Source organism: Trichosurus vulpecula, chromosome 1 (assembly GCF_011100635.1).
Source record: "Trichosurus vulpecula isolate mTriVul1 chromosome 1, mTriVul1.pri, whole genome shotgun sequence".
Lineage (NCBI taxonomy): Eukaryota > Metazoa > Chordata > Mammalia > Diprotodontia > Phalangeridae > Trichosurus > Trichosurus vulpecula.
Window position 1 is genome coordinate 36,221,129 of NC_050573.1, and position 25,128 is coordinate 36,246,256.

Genomic DNA, 25,128 nt, shown 5'->3' on the forward strand with positions numbered 1-25,128 from the left:
TCCGTGGTCCCCTCTGAGGACAAGGACACAGTGGCATCTCCTCAGTTCACAGACGCTGGTATGGAGGAAGGCACAGATATGTTTCTCCCTGCCTCCAGCCTTCCCCCATACCCTGTACCAGTCAGCACTTTTATGTGCAGGTAAAGAGGAAGGAACCACCAGACCCAGCCTCTACTGGAGACCAGAAGAGATTGCGGCCCTCCACCTCTGTAGATGAGGAAGATGAAGGTTGGTTTTTTTCCCCCACGGAACTGATTCCCTTCTTCCTTCCCCAAACAAAGCCTTTCCCTTATACCTGTCTTTCCTTCTCTCACCTTCCGCCAGAGTCAGAGAGGGACAGAGACATATCTGACATCCCCTCAGACCTCACCAAGAAGGACCCCGATGGCGTCAGTATCCGGAGGCGGCCGGCCCGGCCCCTGGAGCTGGACAGCGAGGGGGAGGAAGAGGATGACAAGGAGGAGTCCTCTTCGTCATCCTCATCTTCGTCTTCATCATCGTCATCGTCCTCCTCTTCTTTGTCATCATCGTCATCGTCATCCTCAGAGAAAGAGGAGGATGAGGAGGACGGGCTAGCCAAGACCTCCTCTGACAAGGTGTGGGGTCAGTCGGTGCTCCGGGGGGTCCATCGGCCCACTCCCATTAAGGGCTGACTCGGTGCCAGGCCCCGTGCCGAGTGCCGGGCTAAGAAAGGGGCAAAAGCTGACCCGCTTCCTACCCTCAGGGCCACATTCTAAATGGGGGAGGTGTAGAGGGCCACATGCACCATCTCTACAGAGTAGATGGAAGTTATTCTCCAGGAGAAGGCGCTAGTGGCTGGGACAAGATGGGGACCGGAATAGGTGGGATCTGAACAGTGTCTTGGTGGAGATGAGGAAGCAGAGAATTCTAGGTGTGGATTCAGGAACAGCAATTCCTTGGTCATGGCACTCCAAGTAGGCCCATGGAGGTAGGTCTTGAGGCAGCTAGGTAAGCGATGGGCTTGGAGAGAGGATGACCCGAGTTCAAATGCAGCCTCAGAGACTTACAGGCTGTCACTTGGATGAGTCACTGAACTGCTGTTTGCCTCAGTTTTCTCTTTAAAATGGGATTAATAGCATCTCCCTGCCAGTAGCTGTTACTGTCAGAAGGCCAGCAAGGTAGGAAAGGACCAGGTTATAGAGTTGTTGTTTTTTTAATGAATTATTTGAGGGGGGCAGGGCAATAGAGGTTAAGTGACTTGCCTGAGGTCACACAGCTAGTAAGTGTGTCAAGTGTCTGAGATCGGATTTGAACTCCGGTCCTCCTGACTCCAGGGCCGGTGCTCTATTCCTTGTGCCACATAGCCGCCCCTGGTTATAGAGTTTAAATGCCAGACACCTTTCGATCTGATCCTGGCAGTATTAGGGAAGGCGCTGGGGCTCCTTGAGCCCCAGGGGTCCCCTGGTCAGACCTAATCTTTAGGAAAGTGACATTGGTGGCTGAGCAGAGAATGGATTGGAACAGGGAGAATAGTCGAGACGGGGACCCCAACCAGAAGGCCAGAGCCATAGTCCAGACACGAGGGGATGAGGGCCTGGGCCAGAGTGAGTGAAGGGCGTCTGTGTTAGAGATGACAAAATCTGGCGTGAGTGAGGGTAGAATGGAGGATACCAGCTGGGCCGAGAGGCTGGTTGGCGGTGCCCTCTACACTAACAAAGAAGATTGGAAGAATAGAGGGTTTTGAGACAATTGGAAAGGGAGCGAGGTTTAGGGGGCGAAAAGCGATGATTTCTGTTTTGAATTTGAGATGCCCGTACGACGTCCAGGTTAAAATGGCCGAGAGAGAGATATTGGGGATATGTGACTAGTTCATCTGAGAGACCAGGACTGGAAATACAGAACAGGGATGCCCTTGGGGACACAGCTAGATCTTGACCCCATTCTGTGCTTTCTTCTCTCTCCACCCCCAACTCAGGAGGAGGAGGAAGAGGAGGATGTCGATGAGGAAGAGGATGAGGAGGAGGAAGGGGATGAAGAGGAAGATGAAGAAGAAACAGCTGAGGTGGAAATTAGCGAGAAAGAGGAGGAGCTGGACTCTGAAGGAGGTAAATGTCTGTCTTTCCCAGGCAGGTAGAAACAGGGAAAACAGCTGGGGCCCCTGAGCCAGCACATTGGCCTTGCCTTGGCCGGATCAGCATCAGCCTAGCTGTAGTACCCATCAAGCCTCTAGTGTCTGTCATTTTAAGAAATTACTACATTTTATTTAGAAGGGGAGATAGTGTGATTTCAGCCTTAGAGCCAGGAAAACCTGGTTTGAAGCGCTGCCTCTGACATGTGCATAGTGGCTGTGTGATCCGGTCACTTAAACTCCACATGCTCTGGACAGTTCTCAAAATATGAGTTGGTAAGAAGGTGCCAACCTGCATTGGTAAAAATGAGTGTCCTCCTCCTCCAGGAGTCCCCTATTAAAATGAAATGCCACGTCTGCTCTCTGTCCCCCTTTCTGTGTGCGCATCTTTTCTTCTTAATCATCTTCTTGGTCAAATGTTTCGCTTCCACCCTCTGCAGTAACAACCACCAATATAATGAAAGTAAAAGGCAATCTGGTTGATTGACGAGCATCTCTTGGCACTTACTACGTGCTAAGAGCTGGCGAGACAAAGAAAAAGCAAAACCAATTCCTGCCCTCAAGGAGCTTTTGTTCTAGTTAGGAGAGAAACCATAATTGATGAGCGCAGTGTTATGTTCATTGCGTTCATGTCCCCTCAACTTGCAGCCGGCCCCAAATTGATGGGCATCTCTCTACTGGGTTTTTATTTTTTCTTTTCTACCTGAAAAAAAGGACTACACTGAATATTTTGATGCATATGGGACCTTTCTTATGGTTTTTGACCTCCTTGGGTTATATGGTTAGCTGTGGGATCTCCGGGTTAAAGGGGTTTGACACGTTAGTTCTAGTCTGTCTTGCCCTATCCTGCTCTCCCCTCCCAGTCCCCCACTCACGGCTCTACTTCTCCCCTCCCAGAGGATGTTGGAAGCATGACCTCTTCCAAAGCAGAGGCTGTGTCCTCCGAAGAAAGCGAGGACTCTTCAGATTATGAGTCCAGTTCAGAGTCTGAGGAGGAGGATGAGGAAGAGGAGGAAGAGGAAGAAGAGGAGGAGGAGGAGGCTGAGTCCGAGGAAGTAGTAGAGGAGACAGCAGCTGGGGAAGGCCAAGACCTGCCGGGAGCTGGGGAACCGGCCATGGAGGCAAGAGCGCTGGTCGAGGATGATGACGAGGTGGTGACCATCCTGGAGCTGACGCCGGTGGTGGATGAGCCAGACCTGCCCATCTTGGGGGCGGAGGAGACGGCAGGAGTCGGGGATGCCCCGGAGTTGCCGGGCCTCAAGCAGGTGGGAGAGATGTTGGCAGAGCTGCCTGCTTCAGCTGGTCCCCCAGAGCCACCAAGGCACCTTACCCCGTCACCTGTGGATGCTTCAGGTAAATATGGTGGTGCCGTCTGCCTTGGCTCTCCCCTTCCCAGGCCCCTGAGGTGGCTTGATGAGGCCTCCTTCCCTTCCCCTTCTTGTCTCTCCCCATTCCATATTTTCCTGGTGCATCCATCCCCAGACTAACGACAGCCTCCATGTGCCTGACCTTAACCTTCACCCCAAGAGGCCATCTGATGTGTGCAAGAGAGAGACCTGGGTTCAGATCCCAGCATCAGCGCTGACTCAGTGTTTAATCTTGGTCTGAGTCTTAGCTTCGTCATCCGTGAAATGAGGATGGCAACACTTGTACTCCCTACTCCACAAAGAGGTTCAGAAGAAATCACAGTAGAGACATCAGAATACTATGAAATGTGAACGCTCATCTTTCTCTCTCTCCCTCCCTCCCTCTCTCTCACCATCTCTTCCCTCTAACCCCCTTCCCCCTCTCCTTCCATCTGTTTCTCTCTGTCTCTGTCTTTCTCCCTCCCTTCCTCTTTTTCCCTCCCTCTCTCCCTCCCCTCCTTCCCTCCCCTTTGTTTCCTCTCTCTCTCCCTTCCTCTCTCTTTGCCTCCCACTCTCCCTCCATCTGTGCGTCTCTCTCTGTCTCTCTCCTTCCATCCATCCCTCTCTCCCACTACCCTCTTCCTTGTAGGGGAAGAGTTAGAGACGGACCTGGAACCTGCAGAGATCCCCAAGGAGACGTCTTTGCGGCAACTACAACGATTGCCCAGCCCGCCTGGCCTCCCCCCAGAGGCCACACCTCAGCAGGCCAGCTTCCTTCGGGAGGCTGAGGTGGAGGGCCGGCCCCACACCCTAGGCCCCAAGGTGGTCCTTCCTCTGGAGCCAGAGCCCCTTAGGCTTCAGCCTCTGTTTCCTGCCAGGCCTCCCCAGCCACTGCCTCTCCTGGAAGAGCCGCTACCTGAAGAACCACCGCCCCGGACGCCAGGCCGGGACCCTCTGGCAAAGTCCCAGAGCACAGAGACTGTGCCAGCCACACCGGGCAGTGATACTCCCCTCACTGCCAGCAGCCTGGCCCTCAGTTCCCCCCAGGTTCCCAGCAGCCCCTTCTCCTACCCGTCTCAGTCCCCAGGGCTCAGTGGCGGTGGCATCCCTCGGACGCCTGGGCGAGACTTTAGCTTCACACCTACTTTTCCGGAGCCTGTGGGGCCCCTACCGCTGTCTGTGTGCTCCCTTCCACCTGGCAAGAAGCTCCCTGGGGATGATCGGCCAGGGCCTGGTGCTCCAGCTTCTTCCAGTCCCCTAGAAACCAGTTTCCCCCTGCCCGTCTCTCTCCCGGTGCCACTTTCAGTACCAGTTCCTCTGCCAGTCCCTCTACCTCTTCCTCCAGGTCCACTGCTACCCCGCTCCTCCACCTTGCTACCTCTGCCCTTGACTTTGCCCCTGGCTCTTCCTCTGGCCCCTTCCCTACCAACCCCCTGTCCTCCTCCCACGAAAAGGAAGCCAGGGAGGCCCAAACGTTCCCCTCCAGCTGTGCTCACCCTGGACGTGCCTCCGGGAAGGCTCACCACTTTGCCTCCTGAGGCAGCGGGCCCCAAGCTGCTGCTGCTGGCAGGGCAGCCCCCTGCCGCTGCCTCCTTCCACGGGGCACCAGACCCCCGAGTTGTGACATTGGACTTTAGGAACGACGGGGGCCTCCCTCCCCCACTCCCGCCCCCACCGCCACCTCCACCCCCGCCCGATGAGGCCACCAAGCTCCCTTTCAAAGAGCTTGAGAATCAGTGGCTGGAGGAGCCACCTCCTCCCAGCCGAGGGCCAGAGGAGGAAGTGGAGAGTGGTGACGGAGGGGGCTTCAGCAAACCCAAATTGCCTTGGCGCCGACCTCCTAAGAAGCGGCACGAGGACATGGTTGTGCCCCCCCTGCCGCCACCTTCCCCCGACTTCTCGTCACCCCAGCGGCCCCTCTTCCGGCCCCGCTCGGAGTTTGAGGAGATGACCATCCTGTATGACATCTGGAACGGTGGAATCGATGAGGAAGACATCCGTTTCCTATGTGTCACCTATGACCGGCTCCTCCAGCAGGACAATGGCATGGACTGGCTCAATGACACGCTTTGGGTCTACCATCCCTATATCCTCCACCTGCCCTGGGGCCAGCATCCACCAGTCTGCTCAGTCAGTAGGCCCCTTTTTATATATGTGCCAGGCACTGTGCCAAGCACTGGGGCTACAAAAAAAGGCCAAAGACAGGCCCTGCTCTCGAGGAATTTACAGTTCACAGGGCTCCGGGAAACTTTGGGAAAGCAAGGCAGCTTCAGAGTCAGGGGATATAGGCTTGACGCATAGCCCAGACCCTTGTTAGCTTTTACTGGGTAAGCCATTTTGGGCATCTCAGGGTTCCTCATCTGTAAAATGAGGGGACGTATGATTTCTTTTCTGGTGCTGCATCTGTGATCCTAAGCCCCTCAGTCTCTCTGCATGCCTCAGTTTCCTGTTCCTAAATGAGAGATTGGACTAGATAATTCCCAGGGTTGTGGTAGCCTCCAAGTAATAACACCAATGGGTGGCAATTATGTAGCACTCTTAAGGAACTCTGAGACAGGGTAGGGGCTGTTATCCCCGCTTTACAGTTGGGAAAGCTGAGGCAGGCAGCAGTTAAGTGGCTTGTCCAGGATCACACAGCTAGGAAGTGTCTCAGGCTGGATTTGAACTCAGGGCTTCCTGACTCTAGGCTCAGTGATCTACCTGCTGCACCACTGAGCTGGGCTAAATCTATGACCCTGTGAGGTGAGGCAATAGATATTGGTAGAAATGTTATGAATTTGATAGTTTTTTCCTGTGAAGTATTTGGCACCAGGTGTATGTGGGTCTTGCCCTCCAGTGTGGGGGAGGGCAGGAGTGGCAGGGGAGTGTCCTTTAGTGTGTCTGGGTGTCCTTTTGCATTCCTGTGTCTGGTCCTTGACTTGTCCCCACCCACCAGCTTCTCTACTCCCAAGAAGAAAAAGCGAGAAGACGGCATTCGGGAGCACGTAACCGGCTGCGCCCGCAGTGAAGGTTACTACAAGATCGACAAGAAGGACAAATTAAAATACCTCAACAACAGCCGAGCCTTTGCCGAGGAGCCCCCAGCAGACACCCAGGTAAACCAGCTCTGCCCCAGGTGTTTGTATCCATGTTGCCCTCATCCTCTCTTAGCCTCACTGCTTCAGGGTCACAGGAGGCTTAAAAACATGAGCGTCCTGCCTCTCCACTCCTGCAGCATGCCCATCAGTGCATCTAACATGCTTATCAGTGTTAGTTTCTAGCAGGTCCTTTAGGATTTCTAGCAGGCCCTTCAGTGCTTCTCATATGCTCATCAATGTTTGTTTCTAACAGGCTCTTCAGGGTTTCCAGCATCTAACCTGCTCATCAGTGTTTGTTTCTAGCAGGTCCTTCAGGATTTCTAGCAGGCCCATCAGGGTTTCTAGCAGGCCTATCAGTGCATCTAGCCTGCTCATCAGTGTTTGTTTCTAGCAGGCCCTTCAGGATTTCTAGCCTATGCATCAGGATTTGTTTCTTCTCTCTCTCCCCCACTCCAGGGCATGAGCATCCCTGCCCAGCCACATGCCTCCACTCGGGCAGGCTCCGAACGCCGCTCGGAGCAACGGCGCCTTCTCTCCTCCTTCACGGGAAGTTGTGACAGCGACCTGCTCAAATTCAACCAATTAAAGGTAGAGGCACGGGAACCTCTGTCACCCTCTCCCCTTGGGGCAGCTTCATTTTCCTCTCATCACTGGGGGTCCTCATCCCCCATGTGTAAAGAAGAAAGGCTGGGACAACACAGAATGTCAGAGCTAGTGGAGAACTTGGAATATGGAATGTCAGAGTTGGAAGAGAACTTAGAATGTGGAGTGTCAGAACTTGAAGAAAACTCAGAACATTCAGAGCTGGGGGAGAATTTAGAATGTAGAATATCAGCTGGAAGAGAGTTTAGAATGTGAAATGTCTAGAGGAGAACTTAGAACATGGAAATGTCAGAACCGAAAGAGATCTTAGAATGTGGGAGTGTCAGCATTGGGAGGGCTTTTAGCGTACATATTGTCAGAGCTGGAAGGGACCTTGGAATGTAGACTATCAAAGTTGGAAGAGAACTTAGAACTTGGAATGTCAGAGCTGGAAGAGAACTTAGAACATAGACTGTCAGAAATGGGGGACAATTTAGAATGTGAAATGTCAGACCTGGGGGAGAATTTAGAACATGGGCTGTCAGAACTGGAAGAGAACTTAGAACATGGAGCTTCAGAACTGGAACAGAACTTAGAATATGGAATTTCAGAGCTTGAAGAGAACTTAATCTATACATAGACTGTCAGAGCTGGAAAAGAACTTAGAACATGAAATATCAGAGCTGGGGGAGAACTTAGAATATGGGCTGTCAGAACTGGAAGAGAACTTAGAACATGGAGCATCAGAACTGGGAGAGAACTTAGAACATGGATTGTCAGAGCTAGGGGAGAACTTAGAATGTGGACTGTCAGGCCTGGGGGAGAATTCAGAACGTAGACTATATGCTGGAAGAGAATTTAGATTGTGGAATGTCAGAGTTGGAGAAGAACTTAGAACATAGGGATGTCAAAGCTGAAAGGGATCTTAGAACATGGAGTGTCAGCATTGGGAGGGCCCTTGGAACACATTGATGCAGACTGTCCCAGGTGGGGAAGGACCATAGTTAAAGTAAAACCTCTCTGTTCTAGATAAGGACATCATAGCTCCGAATTATTCTAGGGCCGTCCCTCCATCCTGGCTTCAGGGTCAACAGTAAAATATAGACAAGGTTGGGGAACCTGTGGCCTTGAGGCCTGGTATAGGACACCTGGGTTTATTTTCTTGAGTGGGAAATAAACATGGTCATCATCACTCTACTCAGCAGCTATGGGGGACAAGCTAGCAAAACACAACTTAATTAAAGTCCCCCCTTCTCCCAAAAATAGTTATGTTTTTAAAGTGCACCTGCATCTGTGCTCCGCTCCCCTTGGGGTATCATCAGTATCACTTCTCCTCCCTGGCCTCTCCTCAAATATCCCTCAAACAATGGGCTAGGATGCCCACCTCTGTTGTTTGTTCTCATCCTTGTTTCATCAGCATACCTCAACTGAGTCCTGCACATGCCCAGTCTATGGACTCAGAGCTGACTCCTGGAGGGATTTGGGAGAGAGCTCCAGCGAATCCCTGTTGTCAAGCCTCCATCTTAGCTTTGCCCCCCCCCAACTCCTCTGTTGTCTTGGTAACCAAGGTGCCTTCCATCTTGGGGTTATCCTAACTGATCCCCCTCTAACTTGGCATTCCTGTGGCTCTGGTGAGGACAGACCTCTCTTGCTGATTATCCAGCAAATCTTGTTTGTGTCTCTGGTCCAAGGTTTCTGCGCTTCTACCTCATTCTTGAGCCAGGACGCTTGGTTAGGTCAACCTAAGTATAAGCCACGGCTTCTCACGTTGTTTCTAAAACTTGTAAAGGATCCATCCTTAGCCTTGGACCCAAAACCTCTCCCCCATCCACAAGGAAAACGTATGGGGGTGAGCCCTCTGGCCATCCTGGTCTCACCAGATTTCCAGGTTAAAGATCATCTGGTGCAACCCATACCTGAACAAGTGGTTATCCAGCTTTTTGAAGACCCTCAGTCAAGGCAGCCAGTCCCACTTTTGGGTCGCCCTACTGTGCTTTGCCACCTCCAGATGGACCCCAATGACTTTACCTTGTCTTTCACTCCACTTTGCCCTGTCCGGTCCTTCAGCCATCCCCTTCCTGGAGGGGAGGGGTCCCATAATCCTCTACTGCACCTCCCCTATTTCCCTCCTTGTGTTCCCCTCAGTGATTTTCTCAGAACCTTGTCTAGGTCAGAAGTTAACCTTTTTCTGTATCCCAGCCCTCTTTGGCAGTGAGTCTGGTAAAACCTATTGATATGTTCTGAGAATCGTGTTTTTAAGTGAATAAAATAAAAGACATAGGATTACAAAAGAATCTAAATATCGTTTTCCTCTCACCCAATTCACAGAGCCCCTGAAATCTAACCATGGAGCTTCAGGCTGAGAATGTTGGCCTAGGGGCTATTTGGCGGGAGTATCGTCCAGTATCCTATTAAGTGAGGGCCTACCTTTCTTCCCCTCCTTCCCTGTCCCACTCCTGCCGTTCATGCTCACCTGGGCTCAGCCCAGACTATGTCAGTAGGGCATCTCATGGTCCCTTGTCACGGTGGCATGACTTTCTCATCAAATACAAAAAGGAGCTCCTTGCTACTTGACATCCTTCCCATGATGCTTGGCATTCTCTCTGCATCAGTTGCTATTAGCCAGTGGCTGGTGCTACAATGTTTCCCAAGCCTTGCCTCTGACTCTGCCTGGGTAAACTGTCCCATAGGTCATCTGCCTTCAGGGAGCCTTCATTAGCTTGCGCTGAAGCCCAGCTTCCCTTGTGGTGGTTGCCGAGGGACCAACTACTTCTGTTAACCAGTCCAGCTTCTGATCCTGATTATCTCCTTCAGCTGTCAGCTGTTCCCTCTTTGTGATTTTCTGTTGACACCCCCAGCCCTCCCCGCTCCCACTCTGGACTACCCAAAGGACTCTTCTGTCTTGTAATCACAAAGGCCACAGTGTTAGCCAATAAACTTTGGAATTCCTCCTTACTCCCAGGAGCACTCTATCCTTTTCCCAAAGACAAGAATCCCCTGCCTGCCTTGTTAACCCTTCCAAGGCTCATGGTGATCTCCGTCTGTTTGCCATCAGAAACCCTTGCTGCTCACGTTAACTTCACGAGGTGTATCTTTACTGTAGAAATTTTAGTAACTTGCCAAGTCTTCTAAGTTCCTTCCAAACCCCCCATACCATCGACTTCCAACAGTCAGAGCACAGGGGAGCTGAGTTATAGTCCTGGCTTTGGGTGAGTCACTCTCTAAGCAGGCCTCAGTTTTCTTGTCTGTAAATGGGGGCAGGGGGGCAGACGAGACGGCCTCAGAGGTCATTTCCAGTTGTATATTTAGGATCATAGAAATACACCACGTTGTCGATGTTTTGTCATGGCTTCAGGTTCATAGAGGAAATCTAGATTTCGCCAGGTGGCTTATCAGCCCACTTGTGGTTCTGGCTACACATCGATTAACTGAAAATTCCCTTTTCTCTCAGAAGAGAAGCATTGTAGTGTGGTAGCCCTCAGGACCAGAAAACCTGGATAAAAGTCCGCCTCTTAACGGGTGTGTTTAACCTCGGGGCTCTAAGCAACTTTCTTACCACAGTAAACTGCAGAGAAAGTCCCTCTGGCAGTGACCTCACTGGTCCTAGACCCTGTGCCCTTTTCTCGGAATTTTTGTGTTCAGTAAAAGTGCATGTAGGCTTGTAGGCGGCTTCTCTCTCCCCAAACGCCACTCGAGCAGTGGTCCAGGATGATCTGCCTGTCTTCACTGTTTGGTTCTTACTTATTGCTTTGTCATGTCTGACTCTCCGTGACCCCATTTGGGGTTTTCTTGGCAGAGATACTGGAGGGGTTTGCCATTTCCTTCTCCAGCTCATTTTACAGATGAGGAAACTGAGGCCAACAGGGTCGAGTGACTTACCCAGGGCCGCACAGCCAGTAAGTGCCCGAGGCCAGATTTGAACTTAGGAAGAGGGATCTTCCTGATTCCAGGCCCAGAGCTCTATCCACTGGGCCGCCCAGCTGCCTTTTCTCCTCAGTCTAACATCACTAATATAATCTTCCGCATGCCCAGTATGAGCTCTGGAGAGCAGACTCCTTGGTTGTCCTGGCACATTATGAATTCAGTCCAACTCTATTCAGCACCTACTATGTGCTGGGGATTCAAAGACAAGAATGAAGTGGGCCCAGACCTCAGGGAGCTTGTAGGTACTGGTGGTTGGAGGTGGTGGAATATGACATGTAGACAAGGAGATACAATGTTTATACAAAAGACAGCCTACTAAGGAATGTAACCTATAAGCAAGTTAAGTCAGGGCAAATTACAAACAATGTAATTTCGGAAGGGAGAGAGCTGGGGAAGAGGGATCCGAAAAGGCCTTGGGTAGGAGGTGGGTGTGAGCTGTGTTTTGAAGGAGGTCGGGGATTCCCAAGAGGAAGAGATGGGGGGGAGAGAGGGCATTCCAGGCATGGAGCACAGCCTGGACAAAGGCCTGGAAGTAGGATATTGTGAACGGAGGCGAGCTGTCAGGCCAGAGGCAATGAAAGGTTGGAGGGAGCCAGATTGTGGAATGCTTTTAGGTATCTCTAACCTGGTCTGATCCCTTAACCTGCCCCTGGCCAGTGAATCTAGGTATCTGGTCCAAGGGCTGTCTGTCTGTGCCTGTACTTGAGATAAGACAGTTATAAAAACAAGGATGGGAAGTTCTGTATTGGCCAGCTGCAGCCACCAAGGGGGGTTCACAAGCCATAGGGTGCCACCCCGGGGGCTGTGGCAGCTGGGGCCTTCCTGGTGGCCCTGGGGGGTGGGAGTCGAGGGCCTAAGCCTCTTTCTTGTATAAAGCAGCAGGCTCAGCTATAGAGAGATTGGAACCAGGCTTCTCTAATTTCTTTGGCCAGAACCGTGACGATCGTCTTGTGTGGCTTTAGTATAGTAGAAAGACCCCCGGAATTGGAGTCAAAAGATGGCAGTTTAGGAAGGAGCTAGGTGGCCCAGTGAGTAGAGCAGGGGCCCTGGAGTCAAGAGGACCTGAGTTCAAATCCGGCCTCAGACACTTGACACACTTACTAGCTGTGTGACCTTGGGCGACTCACTTAACCCCAATTGCCCTGCCTTCTCCTCTCAAAACAACAAAAAAAAGATGGCGGTCTGAGCCCTCTCTCTTTTCCCTTGCGTGAACTTGGGCAAAGCTGTCCTGGATCTCAGTCAATGGAGTGGCTACACGTAGGTGGTCTCCAGTTCTCTCCCATTACAAATTTCATGGCCCTGTATGATCACTGGAGGCAGCTAGATGGCTCAGTGGATAGAGCTCGAGGCCTGGAGTCAGGAAGATCTGAGTTCAAATGTGGCTTCAGACACTAGCTGTGTGACTCTGGGCAAGTCACATAACCCTGTTTGCCTTGGTTTCCTCATCTGTAAAATAAGCTGGCAACCCACTCCAGGATCTCTGCCAAGAAAACCGCATGGACAGCATTGGCGTGCTGTGGTCTGCGGGGTCACAAAGAGTCGGACACAGCTGAACCCCTGAACAACAATAGAAGCATTGGCATAGAAGAGACTTCGTGCTCCAGTGAGAAGAATGAGGGGTTTGAGTTCAGAAATCCTAGCCCCTTTCTGAACCTCGGCTTTCCTATCTGTAAAATGGAGATAATCAGCCTCAGATCCCTTCCCTCCCAGGGAACTCTCTAAACCTTCACAGCACCAACAGCGTGCATTTATATGGCGCTCTAAGATTGAACTTTATATACGTCCTCTCATTTTAACCTCCCAGTCTAATGAGATTAAGTGATTTGCCCTCAGGTTACATGCAGAGCATAGCTTGTAAGTGTATTGAGGCTGGATTTGAACTCTGGCCTTCTTCAAACTCCAGGTCCACCATCTAGTACGCTATCTACAACCTTCTCTCAGCTTCTATGTCAGAAACACTATATCAATGTGAGCTGTTGTTGCTGTGTTCATTAAACAGCTCTCTGGGCCTCAGTTTCCCTCTTTGAAAATTGAGGGTGTTGAGTGCTGTGACCGCCCTCCTCCCCCCAATTCCCTAACCAACTCTTAACTCCTGATAGTCAATTCAGCTTTTACCATCTGGAGAGACAACAAGCAGCGGGTCAGCTAGCATTTATCAAGTGCCCACTGTGTGCCAGACGCTCCTGGGCACTGGGGGGCACAAAGACAAAAATGAAATCGTGCTTTCCCTCGAGGACCTTACCTTCTCCTTATCCGAAATCAACCTGCTTCTGCTCTTGTGCCCAGTTCCGGAAGAAAAAGCTGAAATTCTGCAAGAGTCACATCCACGATTGGGGCCTTTTCGCCATGGAGCCCATCGCAGCTGACGAAATGGTCATCGAGTACGTGGGACAGAACATCCGGCAGGTAGGACCCGACAGGCGGCCCGAGGCCTCGTCCCAGTGGGGGTGAGGGGGCAAGTTAGTGTTGGTTCTGGGAGGTTGGCTGCCTCTCTTTCCCCATAGGACAGACATGGAAATTAGGGCCATGAATTCTACTTCCCTTCCCTTCTCTCCACCCCCCCCCACCAGGTAATCGCAGACATGCGGGAGAAGCGCTATGAGGACGAGGGCATCGGGAGCAGCTACATGTTTCGGGTTGACCACGACACAATCATCGACGCGACAAAGTGTGGCAACTTTGCCAGGTTCATCAACCACAGCTGTAATGTAAGTGGCTGGGGTCAGAGGTCATTCCATTCATCACTCCCCCACCCACCTTGCCTCCTGCCAGAGGACATGCCACCACCACCCCCAGACAAGGTTTTAGAACAGAATTGAGCTGGGAGTTAGGAGGGGTGTGCTCCCTCTCTAGGCAGAGCAGGGAGGACCTGTGGGTCTCCTCAAGCAGCCTGAGTCATCCTTTCCCCACCAGATCCAATTTTAGGTAAGAATCTGCAATGCCAACCCAACCTCCAAGCTCTGGGCGTGATAGGGTATTGCAAAGGGCCCCCAGAGACCCCACATTCAAATCATCCCCCTTATACTTGGGTGACCCTAAGGCATACCCCTCAGTTTCTGCACTCAGTTTCCTCATTGGTAGAATGAGTGGGTTGGACTTGGGTGGCCCTGAGGTCCCTTGCAGAGTCCCCTCTGCTCCTCTGCCCCTGGCCTTACTGGGCCTCTCCATCTCTACAGCCAAACTGCTATGCCAAGGTCATCACCGTGGAGTCCCAGAAGAAGATTGTCATCTACTCCAAACAACATATCAACGTCAATGAAGAAATCACCTATGATTATAAATTCCCCATCGAGGATGTCAAGATCCCCTGTCTGTGTGGCTCTGAGAACTGCCGGGGGACCCTAAACTAGGATGCCAGGGAGCTGGGCGTGCTTTGCCAAAAAAGAAAAAGAAAGGGAAGAAAGGAAGGCCCCGCCAATCCAGCCCGGTCCAACGAGTTGCTTTGGGCACAGGCTCCTCCGAGCCCAGCTCTCCCTAGCCCATCTTCTGGTGCTGTCCCTCACCCCAGGCCCAGCTCGGGGCCACCCCAACACTACCCACCCTCCTGAATTCTCTCTTCCTCCTCTTCCTCCTCCCTGTGGGAAAAGATGCTCCCTCCCTCTCAGATTTTTGAATTATTATCTTTAATGAATTTTTTTAAAGTCACACATATTCCCTCACCCACAAATGCTGCTACATTTTTTTTTTCCTCCTCAAAAAAAACAAGGATAAAAAAAAGACATTTTTCACCATTCAAATGTGGAGCCAGAGATGGAGGGAGAAGTATTATGTTTTTTGGAAGAGAGGTTAGGGTGCAGAGTTTGGAGGAGGAGGAAGAACAGGGACCTTGGGTGCCGAGATGATGGCCGTTGGCTCCCTGTCCTTAGTATGTTTCGGGAGCCTTCCCTTCTCTGCCCACCCCCACCGATGTTCAGTTCTCTTAAGACCCTGCCCTGCCCTTCAGCCCTAACGTTAACCTTGGGGTGCCAGAGGAGGGAGCAGGGAGAGGGGCAAGGCCCTCCCTTCTCCATAACACTATTCCTCTGAGTGTCACCCAAGGCTTGGCTAGGAGGCCCTTGGTTAGGATGAAGTCTCTGGTAGGGGAAGGACCCTGGCCAAGTGGGCCCTTGTAGCCCTTGCTCCTCAGGATCCTGGACGTTCTCCGTCTCAGCCTTGGGGAGCAGAGACATACCGAAAGCCAATGATTAGTCTCCTGCCCCACCCCAATGTCCTTCCCTTTCTCCTACCCTGCCCCAGCCCCTCCCCTCCCCCCAGCTCCTCCATCTGTTGGGATGGCCTTCAGTGCTCACTCACTCTTCCCCTCCCTCACTGGGTCTGAGCTGGAGACCTGCAGCTATTCATGTGAGGTTGGGGAGGGTGGGGCTGGTCTGCTTGGCTTTTACTCTCTCTCTCTTTTTTCTTGATCTGTCTTCCTTCCCTGGTGCTGGGGAGCCGGGCAGGTGCTATGTATATGTTGGGAAGTGGGACAGAACTGGGCATGGGGGAGCCTGGCTTCTTGAGGTTCACCTTCTCAGACCGTGTTTCTTGCCCTTGCCTCCACCTCCCACCCCATGGCCACCCCTGGGAGCTAGCAGGGGACATGCCTGGATCTCTAAAATGTTTACTTTCTCATTCAGATGCCAGCAAGAAGGGGGTTAGACAGAGTGGTCAGGGTGAGGGTGAGCTTTCCCTCCCCTGAGCCGCCAGCCTGCCCCCCGATAGCCAGCAGCCAGGGCAGGGCCCTTTCGGTGCTGTGTGGTTTACTCCCCAAGAGCCTAGGGAAGGGGACTGGGCAGGGGCTCCCATGGGTGGGAGCCCCCCTAGTGCTTGGCTCGTCCAGGCTGGATCCTTCCCTGGCAGATACGGTGGAAACCCAGGGGAGAAGAGGCCCGAGGGCTACTCCCCAAGGCTAATGTGCTTCCTACCCTCTACCCTTTTCCCTACCTCTTCCTTTCTCTGCCATTACGGGTTGTCTTTTATGATAGGTGTTTCTCTTTCAGAAGACACACCACAAAACTTTCATCTGCTCTCTGCTGGGATCCCTGGGCCCGGGGACACCATTGGGCTTCCCTCACCTCATTCTGTCCATCCATCTATCCGTCCGTCCGTCTGTCCTACTTACCACCAGCCTGTCCACTTCCCTGTCTCTATCCAGGATCCCCAGGGTGGAACCAGGGAGGGACGGGAACCCATCTTGAAGATATTTATACTGAAAAAAAATGCAAACAGTTTCATTTTCTCCCGTGAGGAAGGAAAAAGAAAACGATTTTTTAATGTTGGACAGAAATCTCCAGTAGCTTTCAGTAGGTGTGTCCCCCATCCCCCGCACCCCAAAATCTTTCAAGATTCATTTCAATGCTTTTTGTGTATAGAACAGGAAAGACTAAAAGGACACATAAAAAAAGCCACAAGCGTTTTGGAGTAAAAATCAACGCCTCATCTGTACATAGGCCACTGGGATGACCTTCTCTTGGGAACATTGTTTCTTGTAGAAACACGTGGAAAAAAAAATTTTTTTTTTTGAGGATTTCTTTGTACTTAGGGGGGGAAAGCCCCGATAAACCCAACAACAGGGAAAAAAAAACAAGTGAGTTTGTAAATATGAAAAAAAGGAACTTAGTATAATTTGGACTCGTTTTTAGCAAGATGACAGCTTTCCCTCCGAGCCGCCCGCTGAAGCCCCAGCTCACGCGAGGAGCTGCTAGCATCTTTCTCGGCTTGTGTCAAGCTTCTTACTGTGTAAATTCTGTACAAAAGAACTTGGGTTTGGTTTGGGGGTTTGGGCTTTTTTTTTTGTTTTGATTTTTTTGGGGGGGTTCTTTTTGTGTGTGTGCCCTGATGTATGTGTGTGTGTGAGTGCGTGTCCAGTTAGACAAAATTAGCAGCATCTAAATGGAGGGGAAAATGCAGGCCAGCCATAGGCCTTCTGGCCTTGTCTGCCAACTTAAATGTGCAAGAGCAAGAAAAAAAAAGTATATATATTTATTTCACAGAAGGAAGACATGTACAGTGTGTGGAGAAGGGTCTATTTAAGCAAGTTCTGGATCCCACCCCGACTCCCCTAAGAGATGGTTCTCTCCCAAACTTTAGATTGGGGCAAGCACTAAGGGAGAAAAGGGGGCAGGCACAGGGTGGATTGGATGGGACCCGTCCTCCCCCAAATCCCTCACCCTCCCTTCACCAAGTTGGTTCCAAGAATGAAAGCAGGGAAGGGCCCCCTCCATCAGAGGAGGCGAGATGGTTTGAAATAACTAAGAAAATGCAGTCATTTTTTAGTTTGATTTGACTTGACAAATTCTTTGCCTTGAAGATTTCTGCCTCTAGGTATTCTTTTTGTTTCTTTTGGTTTGTTTTCTCCCCTCCCTCCCCCCTTAAAAAAAAGGCAATTGGATTTTTGGGCCATTTTGTGCATCTAGACCCCGCCCTCTGTACATCACCTGTTTTTGAAGAGAAATGTTTTTGTTGTGGGTGCATCTTGCTGTAAATATTTGTTCATATTTTTGTGAATTCAATACTATGTACCATTGTATTATAGTAACTTTTATAAAGCAAACCCTAAATATACTGACTTTTCTTACAGAAATCTGGCCTCTCTGGCTTTCTTCAGTCCAGCCTCTGGAGGGGGCCATCCCTGCTCCAAGAAGAGGCAGAGGGTGGGGTTAGGGCTCCCTAGGGGGCCATCCCTGCTCCAAGAAGAGGCAATGGGTAGGGTGAGGGCTCCCTGGTGGACCACGGAGTCCACAAGGAGATGAGCCTCTGTCAAATGGAAGCCAGGGGGAAGATCTGAGTGGTCAGGTTGGCTAGAGAGATGACTGAACTAAGATGAAATGGGTGTAGGGTCAAATGTCAAGTCTTACACATAGGATCACAAGTACAGGGTGAGATTAAATAGCATCCCCCTCCCCCCAAAAAAAAGATCTAGGGGTCTTAATGGACTACAGGTTCAATTCAATTGCCAGCACCTACTAATTAGTCTCTACCTTCAACTTTTCAATCTGGAGAGGGAGAGAAATACCTGGATATGGGAAATTAACACAAAATAGATACAAAGTAACCTCCCAGGGAGCCCGCGATATGAGAATCTAGTTCTTCCTGTAGGAAGTGGTCGGGAAAGGCAGCTTTGAATGGGGCTGGAGATCAGATGCCACCGACTGGGTCAGTTTGTCTGCGGTGTGTGCGTGAATAATAGCTATCGTTTACATAGAGCTTAGCTTAGATGATCGTGTGTGAGCCTTGCAACAACCCCGTGGGATTGGGCCATTATTATCCCCATTTTAAAGAGAGATAAACAGTTGCCCAACTCAGGCAGGATTTGAATTCAGGTCTTTAGTGACTACATCTGCTAAGCCACCAAGGCCTCTGTGATGGTAATGTGGTAAACCTGGAGGGAGAGAGACTGCCTGCAAATTGTGAAGGATTTTAAATACCCAATAGAATTTGTATTTTATCTTAGAAGTCATTGGGAGTTCACCGAACCTTCTTGAGCAGGGTAAGGATGTGATTAGATCTCTGAAGATGAATGGGGTACAGTAAGGTGGGAAGATGGATGTATGTGTGCAGTGGAGTTTAAGATGAAGCAGCAGTCTGATACGGAAACCACGAATGAAAGGTCTCAGTCTGCATTAAGAAAAGTGTGGTGTTCAAAATATTGGGAATATTGTGCATCACTCTGGGTGAATACCATGTTTTAGACAAGCTAGAGCACCAGCTCTCTTGAGTGTGGCCCAGGGGTCCCCAAGACCTTTCCAGGGTGTCCATGAGGTAAAAAAAAACCCAAACTTTTTATAATAAGACATTTTAATTTCTAATTTGGTAAATATTGATAGATATTTATATATAGCTCTTTGGAAGGGTCCTCAATCTTTTTTTGTTTGATTTTGTTTTTGAAGCAATCAAGGTTAAGTGACTTGCCCAGGGGCACACAGCTAGTAAGTGTCTGACGACACATTCCTGATTCCAGGGGCCGACCTGTGCTCTATCCTCTACACCACCTACCTGTGTTTTAAAATCATTTTTGAAGAATGTACAGGCATCCTGAGATACTTGAGAACCCCTGAGCTTGAGGGAAGCCAGAAGAGGGAGACTAGAGTGGTGAGGCCCAAAGAATTTCTAATGTGTCGCCTCAGGAGCCCCCATGGAGGAATGGGTAAAGCCATTTCCAGGGCTCGAAGGATGGCCACGTAAGTGAGGGATTCGCTTTATTTTGTTTGGTCTAGGAGAGCAGAACTAGGAACAAGGGTTGGGAAAGGGGGAGAATGGGAGAAATATACTTAGGCGTAGGGGGAAATCATCCTAACCCAAGTGGAAGGTGCTAATTATAGTGTACCATAAGAAGAAAAATATCACACCATGCCTCTTAAGACTGTATTATGGCAAAGGGCTGTTTAGAGAATCCTCTGACTTAGACAGCAGTATTGATTTGGAGTCAGAGGACCTGGGTTCAAATCCTGCTCCTAGCACACATCCCTGTATGACCTTGGGCCAAATCGCTTCTCTAGGACTCAGTTTTCTCATCCGTAAAATGAGAGTTGGACTTGACCTCTAAGGCCCCTTCCAGCTCTTCATCTTTGATCCTAATGAATAAGCACAAAGTCAATCAGTAATTATTAAGTGCCTACTGCATACCAGACACTGTTATGCTAAGGGAGGCGGGGCATTGTAAAGCTGCAGAAATTATGCAGGATACAGAGGCAGAGGACATTGGTTTGAATCCTCGTCCTGCTACTTGATATCTCTGTGCCTTTGGCCAAGAAATTTCACTTCTACAGTTTTCCCATCTGCCAAATGAAGGAATTAGATGGCTGTAGATCTATGCTAATTTGTAATTACTTTAAAGGAATGTTCAGTCATTTCAGTCATGTCTGACTCTTGTGATCCCTTTTGGAGTTTTCTTGGCAGAGATGGTGGAGTGGTTTGCCATTTCCTTCTCCAGCTCATTTTACAGGTAGGAAACTGAGGCAAACAGGGTGAAGTGACTTGCCTAAGGTCACACAGCCAGTAAGTGTCAGAGGCTGGATTTGAACTCAGGCCCTCCTGACTCTAGGACAGGGCTTCTTAAAAGGAAATTGGGGGGGCGGGGTTGAAGAGGGGGGGAAAATGAGGAAGGACTACATTGTGGCTGTGGGAGACAGTTTAGGGAAGGGCACCTAGGTGGGAGATGAACCACACACTAGAAGCAATTGGCTTGGTGTGACTAAAATGTACAGTGCATGAAGGAGAGTAATTATGAGTACATAACCTTGGAAATGTTGACCGAAGTCAGATGATAAAAGCCCAACAGGAGAGTGTGAATTTTTGTTCCAAGGGCAATAGGTATTGAAGTTTCTTAAGCAAGGGAATGATAGGATCCAAAATGTGCTTTAGTTGGGGCAGCTAGGTGGCGCAGTGAGTAGAGTGCCAGCCCTGGAGTCAGGAGGACCTGAGTTCAAATCCAGCCTCAGACACTTGACACACTAGCTGCGTGACCTTGGGCAAGTCACTTAACTCCAATTGCCCTGCCTTCCCCCCTCCAAAAAAAGAAAAAGAAAAAGAGAAACATGCTGTAGTCATGCGTGGTAGGCACCTAACAAATGAACAAAGAAAGTGAATCTGAGGATGTAAATGACTACTAGTCTAATCTTCCACAGTTAATAGATTGGATTAGAACTCAGATCCTTTGGTTCCTAATCCGAGGCTCTTGCCACAACATAACACTTGCTTCTTTAACCCAAGAGAAAAGGAAGCTTCCCGCATCATGGGGAGGAAGGCCACGGTTAGCTCTGCTCCAATTTCACTGAAGACTGGACGGAAGAAATGGGCTTGCATTTCTACATTGGGGAGGCTGACAGGAGTCAGCCTCAGGATTAGGCTGCTGAGGGAATTGATAGAATCCTTATCCTTTGGGTTTTGTTTTTGTTTAGAAGTTTCGTTTTTTGAATAGAAGATCCTCTCTCCTCAGTTATGGCTCTTGGTAAAGGTGTCCGGCTGGACTGGATTACCCTAGAGGCTCCCTCTGGGATTGAACTTGAATTCTAGTAACTGGCTGGTTTTCTCGGCTCTTTTCTCTTCCCTTCTCTGTATGTATATTGTACATTAATTAGTACTTAATTAATACTTCATTATTTACATGTCTCCCTCATTAGATTGTGAACTACTTGAGGGCAAAGACTATTGCTTTCCTGTGCATCTCCAGCACTTAGCCCAGTGCCTGGCACACAGTAAGGGCTTTATAAATGCTCATTGACTGACAACCTCCGGACCTAGAGAGAACAGAACCCAGGAGTCTGGGAATCATTGACTCTTCACTGGGAGGCAGGTTTTCCCAGAATGCCTTAGTCTTTCCCAGCCCACCTCCCCACCCCACCTGCTATGGAATTTTTCTAAGTCAAATTTTCTTTGAGCTCTAAACTCAAAGCTGTTTAAAGGAACCTTGCAGGCTGCCCTACCATAGAGTCATGCCAGCTCCTCGGAGATTTGCTTGTGCCCACACCTATTTTCATACAATGAAACTTTAAAGCAATGTGACCCCTAAATCCTCAGGATTCTAAATCTGAGAAACAGGCATCAGTGTTTGCCAGTACTTTTAGAATGAGAACAAAAGCTTAATGATTCCCTACAAACCTGTGGAGGTGACAGTGACCGATGGACCAAATGACCTACTGAGGCAGAGTGGGGAACAACAGGGCCCAGGAGTCAGGAGGGCCAAACCTGCTCCTCTCTTTCCATATACTGATCCCTACCACAACAGGCATTGTCACTGAATGTTGCCCATGGCTCATTAAAAAGAAATTATTAATGTTCTTTTTTTTTAAACCCTCACTGGTTGGTCACACTGACTTCCTCCTCACCTCTCAAAAAAAGGCTTATCATTTGTAACAAGCCCATTCAAGCCAAACAAATTAAAACATCAGTAATGTCTGAGAATGTGTGCCCCATTCTGCATGGCCAGTCCACCACCTCTGTCAAAAGGGAGGAAGCATGACTTATGAAGATATGATTGGTAACTCCCACGAATGCTTTTTGAGAAAAGGGAATGGATTTGGAACCTGGGGACCTGGGTTCAAATTCCAATCCTATTACTTGCTACATATAGCTGGGGCCAATTAATAACAGCTCAGGAGAACCTATTGTTAAATTTCTAACACGAGCATTGCCATCACTCATTGGGTAACGGCAAAAGCCAGAAATCAAGATTTGATTTATTGTTTTGTGGAGTGTCAAAATAAAAAAAGGGGGGACCAAACATTCAGAATGCAAATTACACTGAAAAACACCCTCTCCCAGAGATCCGGTTGTTAAACATTTACCAGCATACCCCTGTCCACATATTACTTTAGAGATGTCTCTTCACTATGAGAAAATGTACCTCCGACTCTTTTTTTTATCAATGTAGGAACACTTTCTGACTATAAGGTCAGACTCTGTTGCTATATCAGCGAGTTTTGCCTAAAATGTTCTTTTTCCCTATTTTCTGATGCTTACTACCCGCACAGCCTCTCTTGGGCAAGTCATATAGGCCTCAGTTTCCTCATCTATAAAATGAACAATTGCATTAGTAGGCCTCTAGGTCTCTTCTCTCTGTAAATCTTCCATGTGAGGATGGTGGGGGAAGAGGAAGATGTGGAACTGAAAGTAATATAAAAACAAAAGGTGTCCATTTTTTTTTCAGAAGCAAAGTCACTTCTGCCCTAGGCCTCAGGACAATCCTTGTATAAGATCAGGGAATTGGACTAGAGGACCTAGAAAACACTCTGGCCCTGACTAGGGCAAGGAGGTCCTGACTAACTGCACAGATGCTTGTTACTGGACCTGGAAGGTGGCCTTCCCACACATCTCTCCTCTATGGGGGAACCTTACAATTCCATCTTTAGCTGTCAATTGTTTGGGTCAACCGAAAACAGTGAGAATGAATAAGCGTTATCATCACTCTTGTTTATATAGTGCTTTCTGGTCTGCAGAGTGTTTTACAAACATTATCTTATTTTATTCTGAGTCATAGGTGCTATTATCATCCTCATTTTTACAGAAGAGGAAACTCAGACAGGTTAAGCGACTTACCCAGGGTCACTCTGCTAGTAAGTCTCTCAGGTCACATTTGAACTCAGATCTTCCTGATTCCAGGCCCAACACTCTATCCACTGCACCACCTACCTGGTAGAATCAGTCTTTCTCAGGGCATAGCTTAGCTGGAATTAAATTGGGGGGGGGGGGTGGTGTTTTGTAGGTGGGGCAGCATGCAAGGTGATCCTCCTCACCAGGAAGGTCATCTACCAGGTGATGAATTTTTTTTTAACCTCACTAAAGCACGAACCCAGAGGGGTTTCCATTAGTGAAGGGAGTAGCCATTTTGAAGAGATCCCATACTATTTGAAGTTTGAGTCTGGGGGCTGGGTTGGTACATTCTAGAACTAGTTTCAAAGAATTAGCCTGAGTAAAGAAACCTGAGCCAAGGCAGCAATGAGAGAATGTTGAGAGCCTTAGGGGAAGGGGTTATACAGTCAGGAGAAATGAGAGTGGAGATAGGAAACAGACCTCTGGTTTCATTGGCATAAGGAATTATTCAGAGAAGGAATTGCTGCTGTCATTGTACAGCTGAACCTTCTGACACTCAGAAAAGCAGCCAAAGCATAGAGAAGTGCAGTGGCTGGCCTGGAGTCAGACACAGCTAGTATGGGTCAGAGGTGGGACAGAGTTCTGCCCTTGGATTCAGACCTGGGTGATGCCTGGGATAGGGAGAGCTTGGAAAATGAATATAGAGGTTGCTGGAAAGTCAGGACTGAGAAGGGCCTTCGAATAAAGAATGTCAGGGCTGGGAGGGGCCTTAGAACAGGGGATGTCAGGGCTGGGAGGGGCCTTACAACAGGGGCTGTCAGGGCTGGGAGGGCCCTTAGAACCGGGGCTGTCAGGGTTGGGAGGCGAATTAAAGCAGGGAAGGTCAGAGCTGGGGAACAGTGAGTACCAGGTTTGGGAGGCACCTTAGAATAGAGTATGCAAGACATGGTCCTGGAATATGGCCAAATCACTTAGGCCTCAGTTTCTTCATTTGTTAAATGTACGCAGTAGGGCCTGAAGTACCTGCCTTTATAGTAAGGATCTACACAAATGCCCCTTCTCCATGAGTCCTTTCCCAATGCTGCCAGCTGCCAGGACTCTGTCCCTCCCCCAATCACTTTGTATCTAGATTTTGTAGGTAAGCAACATGTCCCCAAACTAGATGTGAGCTCCATGCGGGCAGGGAAAGGGTTGCTTTCACTTTTCTCTTAGTATCCCCAGCACCTGAGCCCCGTGCCTGGCAGATAGCAGGTACTTAATACATGCTTTTCAATAGATTGTTCACATAAACTTTTTAAAATGCAATATTAATGTCAGCTCATCTTACTAAGTGCTTGGAGCCCTTTCCAGCTCAGTGACTCACTTCCTTGTAAAGCATGCTGGCTTTGGGACGGGAGCTAGATTCTCCACCTGGCTCTGCCACCTTGGAGACGTTCTAGGATCACAGAGCCACAAGAGACCTCAGAACTTGTCTAATCGCCTCCTTTTGCAGGTCGGGAAACTGAGGCTTGGAGAGGAGAAGTAGGTATCACAGCACAGCTGGAGGAGAGCCGTGGAGTCAGAGGAGGTGGCACCAGTGATCACTACATTTCATCCTGTCTCTGACATTTTGTGTTTTAAGCCTGCCACCTCCCTTTGACATTCTCTGCTCTAAATTCCCTCCCAGCCCTGACATTCTGTGTTCTAAGGTTCTTTCTAGCTCTAACGTTTTATGTTCTGAGGTTCCTCGTGCTCTGACATCCTCTGAATCTGATAGAGATGACCTTTACTTTCCCGTGCCAGCGTTTACATGTAGGAAATCGGCAACACTCCACATTGGGGCTCCCTTGGTTTTTTTGATTGTCTGTCTTAAGAAATTGACGGAGGAAACGTTAATACTACAAACGAGACTTAGCAGTGCCAGAGAGCTGTTGGTAAACGTTTGCCCAGCGCAGAGCTACATCTCCTTCCGATCCTGTGGACTCATCATGTCTGTAGTCCTGTGGGTCTCAATTTAGGCCGGCCATGGGTGAGAAGGGGAGTTTCTGGCCTCACTGGATAGTTCTTCCAGGGTGGGAGCACCTTAGGGTGCTGCTCTGGGCGCACGTCAGCTTCCTCCGCC

General features: G+C 49.6%; 1 protein-coding gene across 2 annotated transcripts in view; it reads left to right on the forward strand.

Moving 5' to 3' along the window:
- SETD1B (SET domain containing 1B, histone lysine methyltransferase) overlaps positions 1 to 17,580 on the forward strand; it is a 39,007-nt gene extending 21,427 nt beyond the window's left edge. For both annotated transcript variants that reach the window (XM_036765766.1, XM_036765776.1), the window contains exons 9-18: positions 141 to 228; positions 325 to 596; positions 1,937 to 2,066; positions 2,987 to 3,442; positions 4,085 to 5,521; positions 6,364 to 6,530; positions 6,969 to 7,100; positions 13,305 to 13,424; positions 13,589 to 13,726; positions 14,195 to 17,580. In XM_036765766.1, coding sequence (XP_036621661.1) covers positions 141 to 228; positions 325 to 596; positions 1,937 to 2,066; positions 2,987 to 3,442; positions 4,085 to 5,521; positions 6,364 to 6,530; positions 6,969 to 7,100; positions 13,305 to 13,424; positions 13,589 to 13,726; positions 14,195 to 14,368 — 3,114 coding nt within the window. In that variant the 3' untranslated portion in view covers positions 14,369 to 17,580. The remainder of the gene's footprint in view (positions 1 to 140; positions 229 to 324; positions 597 to 1,936; positions 2,067 to 2,986; positions 3,443 to 4,084; positions 5,522 to 6,363; positions 6,531 to 6,968; positions 7,101 to 13,304; positions 13,425 to 13,588; positions 13,727 to 14,194) is intronic.
- The last annotated feature ends 7,548 nt before the right edge of the window (positions 17,581 to 25,128 follow it).